A 5,540-nucleotide genomic window follows, 5' to 3' on the forward strand; every position below is an offset into this window, starting at 1 on the left:
GCCATACTGAAAATGTATATATTATTTTAAAGTGACTTGTTTGCAGTTTTGCAAAATGGCCAGATAAAAAGAGAATATATGCAAAAAGCCTATATTAAAACTAGTATAATAACTAGAATTCAAACAACAGGACAGGCACGTTTATATTATAAATTTTCCTTGGTACTTGTTTTTAACTATTCCGAATATCACAGTATTGGCTGTAAATTCATCTAATGACATATTTTTAAAATTCGAAAATTTGTGTATAAGTCCCTTTAAAGTGAAAACTCGCTTAGATCTATGTACGTTTTAAAGCAGTATCGCGTATGTCATCGATTCTAGTGATAACATCATTGCTCCAAAGCTATAAGTTCTTAATTCTTACTAAAGCCAACCATCAGCGATGGGTCCCCGAGACTGCAGTTAGCAAAAATAAGACTCTGGAAACGCGAAATATTTGCTTAAGTTGTCTTCGGTTTCCAGTTTTACCGGAACTGCTTGACCAATGTCACAGACTCCAACCCGGACAATAGCCTTCCAGCTCTGTGTAGCGTCCAGAGTTTCTTCACCACTGCCTCCAACTTGGCTTCCTTCCTGTGGACGTTCGTCATCGCCTTTCATCTTTGGGCGACGGTCATTCTAAAAATAACTCTGACGTCACGTAGAATCGCTCATGTGATCTACCATGTGGTTTGCTGGGGCATTCCAAGTAAGTCTGTCAGATAAACCGTCGGAATAGATTTCAAATCGTATTCAGGTATTGGCCTGATCATATTTATTCATCATTGATTTGTACGCTCAAAATTACCCCCGATTTACAGCTGTTTCCCAATGTCAACAAGTTACATATCCCAAATATCTGACTAAAATTTTCCGAAAGGATTGTCAAGTTATTTCAATAAGCTCAAAATTATTGGAAATATTATACAGCACGATTGCAGATGGGGTAATCACGTGATAGTCAAGATGGCGCCGTCCTTGCAGAGACAGCTATTTTTCGCCGTTGTAACCCTTTATTACTTTTGTTAAACTTTTAAATGACGCTCACTTTCCAGTTAAATCATTAAAAAGAAAAGGTGATACGCGTTTATTTCGCATGATATCTCGGCCATACTCCCCGCAAATTTTCTTAGCGGAGATGTAATTAGGTCATCCCGCTAAGAAATTTTGCAGCGAGTAAAGTCGAGATATAGAGCGGATATTAATACGAAATAAACGCTAGTTACTTTTTTGCCGATATGGCTGGAAACTTAGTGGCATTTACAACATTAATTTAAGTTATAAAGGGTAAAAACGGCGAAAAATACCTGCCTCGGCATGGATGTCGACATCTTGACTATAACGTTATTACCCTCTCTGGGTTGTCAACGGAGCATTTCCAGTGTGGCCGAACGACAACATTCTTATCTATTGGTCCGCGAATTTAGTTGGACATATATGATTTTAGGTTGCAATGCACACCTGTCGCATACGTTATTATTCCAAGATGGCGGACAATAGAGATACGAAATTATGTTTCTCGGCGAAATGACAAATAACAATCATATTTATGACGGACATCTTTTAGTGAGTAGAGATTAATGACTCGCGCATGTCATTTAACAATGAAAAATAGGTTTGAGATATAAATAATACATAAATAGAAATCAAAACAGTAAATGAACGTCACGGAACGAGTGTTTGCGAATAGAAGTCAAGTCAAATTCGCAAAGTAAAAATATTTTACAAGATTATCGTTTGAAAATATCAAGACAAAAAGAATCACTGTTAAGACAAAGATAAATCATTACAAAGACATAATTCTAGGTGACATTTTAAGGTCCACTCCAGAAATATTGCTAACAACTTGATATATAAATTATAAATCATCATCACATGGTGTAATGTATTTATACGTAATCAAAATTAAGATATCATTATCAAATTCGTTAGTTTTTGTAAGCTTTATCATTTTGTAATAATATTGATAGCGTTTGGCCTTTATGTATTATAACTGTTGACCGATGAATTTTCAAACATACGGTACAGTTATAATGTGCACTGATTCAAATACCTTTATTTCTTTTGGCCCTTTTATAAGCGGGAGAATTTAAAATGCACATTAACAATATCTTAAGTAGCATGTTCTGAAGAAATACTTTACCTTCGGTGAAAGTTAGTAAAGGTATTAATATAAGAAATTACTGAAAAATATCTCAAAAGTACAAATAGTTGCTTTTTTTCAAACACAAATAAGATTTGACGGATGTATAAGTATAAGTATAATTTATATAGCATAAAAAGAACGGAAAAATAAATGATGTTGGATATTATATTGGATGACTAAGACCCCACTGATTGACCCTACTGATTATTAATTTCGCAATTTGCTGAGCCTAACAAAAAATGTGATATATATCCGCTGTATGTAATAAAAAAGTTATTATGTGTTACAAAACGTAACTTATTTAATTAGATTGATTGGTTAACAAAGCTGCACTGTCGTCGTTCCAGTTGCGATTGTGTGCTCGGTAGTCTCTAACCTAGGAGAGGACTATTGTTACGGAACGGGCGTCTGGTGCGGCCTCAAGAGTGACGGAGATACGCATAAGCTCAAGCAGCTCATGTATCGCGCAGACGTCGGCTGGCAGCTCACCTCCTACGTCACTTCCTGTTTCTTCTACCTGCACATCATTTTCTTCCTGGTAAGAATTGTATTGGCGTAGTGGCTCTATCGTAAATTGTTATAATTATATAATGCATTTTGTGGATTAATAACCGGCGATGATTCTTGATTTTGAGTTCTTTGCGATGCCATTAGTTTATGAGGCGGAAAGTTCTGTATAGCCTAATAGATCAACCGAAAATTTTCCGGTTCGCGTGCAATAGTTCACATGTATCACATTCGAATTTATCACATCAAAGGTAGTTACCGCAAACACATTCGTTAACCGCGAAATAGACGCACAATAGACAATATGACGTCAGTATTAAGAAACATCAACAACTCAGTTTTAAATGATTTAATTTTTGCAAACATGGCCGTTGTAGACAGGTGACCGTTATTCTCATGTGTAATATAGAAGGATTTTTGTCGGGGGGGGGGGGTACCCAGACCGACCGTTGTCAATAGGTGACCTTTAAGTCAGGTTTGACTGTATACGCAAGCGTAATCTTTTTAAGGCAGCGCCACTGTAATGATTTCCCGCGATTTCTTCAAATACTTTTTACCTGTTTACTTATAGATATGTAATTTAAGCAGGTAATAATGTGAAGTTGTCGTGCCCGAGTGGTTAAGGCGATTTCCTAGAAATCTTTTGGGATCTTCCCGAATCCTGCAGACAACGCATACGTTTTGCGACGCTTTTTATATCTTTTCTAACGTATTTTGATTTAATATAGCATATACGCTATGTTTATTGTTAAATATGATGCAATGTTTATGCACATTCTTTAATTTTTGAAATTAAAACAACGTTAGGGCTAAATTAGGTGATTTACTGCTGAAAATACGAATCATGCATGTTGCATTTTTACTTTTATTTCAAAAAGTAAACGGTAAATCTGTCTATTTCTTGGTATTTTTGCTGTATATAGTTTATCTATAAAGTCTTAGTTCAGAATATTACTAAAATCATACAATTTTGAATTGTATGACACTTTATTTTTAACCAAATTTTTTCTACTTGTCTGAAACCACTTACATTTCATGGCGCTCTTCCATAGATAACAAGTTATAAAAAAAATAAACTTTAAACACCTTAACTGCATCTGTACACACCAAGTACATGCCCATATTTGGAAATCTGGATATATTATGGAACTTTCATATATCCCAGGGGTGCAAATAAACTGGACAAAAGCCGAGCGTGGGGGTGTTTTTAAAAAGCCAAGCTAAAAATGTGCATGTAGTTCAGTGAAATGATGCTGATTAAGAAAATAATACATTCGATTATATTTGGAAAGGTGCCCATTACAGTGGCGCTACCTGAATGGAGACATTGATCTCAACGAATCCACCTAATCACTTTGTCAGCATTGAGAATTACTTTAAACAGTTTCATGTGCGGTTTAACAATCGCGAGTTTGAGCAACTATACAATCTGACTTTATCCCCACCTTAATCATTTTTATTGATAATTCTTTTTGGCATAAAGATACCAGTAAACGTGCATGTACCATAAAATAAATATAGCACATGACCGTCATATTTTGTGGTTGTCGTTTTACGTATCTTTGCAGTTCCTACATAAACGTTCCCTGCAAGACGCATCCAACAGCCAGTTACGCAAGGAAGACAGGAACTACCTCCTTGTCTGGTTCGTGTTGTACGCCTTGAAACTGTGGGGAGTCATTCGCTTTTACCTGACATTGTACTTGGATCCCACGACATTAAATAAAAACACAACTCAGAAATTTATGGGAATCCTGCTGATCCTTCAGAGTTATGGTGCTAGCGGACAGGCGTTTTGGAACTGTGTCCTGTTTTGTTTTTGTGACGAAACTGTGCGCCGAAAAATGTGGCGATGCAGGGCAGTCCCCGTTGAAGCGAACGCAGCAATAGCTAATGAAAATACGCCTTTACTGGTTGACACAGAAGGCCAAATCGAGCAGGCGTCAGCTACCAACGAACAAACGCAGGCGTCAGCTACCAACGAACAAACGTTGATGAACGCAGGAAACGAAACCAAACAGAAAGGGTCAATAAACTCACAAAATGGATTTTAACTTACTTAAAATAATTTGACAGGTTCGTTTTACTGTGCAATTTTTTCTCTACAGTATAATGATATTCAATCAAGAAATATACACAAATGTCATCACTCAAGATATTCTGAAACAAACTGATCGATTCACTGCGATGCTGCGTCGGCTGTCTCCAATGTTAAGTTGTCTCCCTTATATAACAACTGGTTCTGTTTGTTAAAGGGAATGCTGTCAGAATGTCGATGCTTCGGTTGAGTTTATGAGTATTTGCATCAATGAATGGCATTTATGTGTCAACCTCAAGCACAGTCTTGACAGCATATTTAATGGAGCTTCAATTAATGTTTTTTGATATCATTCTCATTAGGTTATTGCGAATTAAAAATACGGTATTTTAGTTTCAAAATCACAACCTATGCCCTTGCATTCTATTCAACATAAACGTTGCATCAAATGATATTGGAGTGATCGACCGCCTTGAGACAATCACATATACATATATATATATATATATATATATATATATATATATATATATATATATATATATATATATATATATTATATATATATATATATATATATATATATATATATATATATATATTTATATCTATATATATATATATATATATATATATATATATATATATATATATATATATATATATCTATATATATATATTTATATATATATATTATATATATATATATATATAATCTTTTTATTCCCGAAATAGATGGCATCACTTCATAACGACCCAAAAGTTACTCCATAGTTAACAAATGGGCAGCCGTAGACATCAAGTCTGTGTTTTGTTAACTCATCTTATTTATTGTAGCAAATATTTACATAGTTGAGACGATATCCC

General features: G+C 34.9%; 1 protein-coding gene across 1 annotated transcript; it reads left to right on the forward strand.

Annotated features, from left to right (window-relative positions):
- Window positions 1–439: 439 nt before the first annotated feature.
- LOC127876736 (uncharacterized) lies at window positions 440–5,181 on the forward strand. The gene is made up of 3 exons (XM_052422168.1): window positions 440–691; window positions 2,476–2,666; window positions 4,204–5,181. Exons 2-3 carry the CDS (start codon window positions 2,586–2,588, stop codon window positions 4,687–4,689), a joined length of 567 nt encoding a protein of 188 aa, XP_052278128.1. The 5' UTR covers window positions 440–691; window positions 2,476–2,585; the 3' UTR covers window positions 4,690–5,181.
- Window positions 5,182–5,540: the final 359 nt, after the last annotated feature.

The sequence above is a fragment of the Dreissena polymorpha genome, chromosome 4 (assembly GCF_020536995.1).
Source record: "Dreissena polymorpha isolate Duluth1 chromosome 4, UMN_Dpol_1.0, whole genome shotgun sequence".
Taxonomy (NCBI): Eukaryota; Metazoa; Mollusca; class Bivalvia; order Myida; family Dreissenidae; genus Dreissena; species Dreissena polymorpha.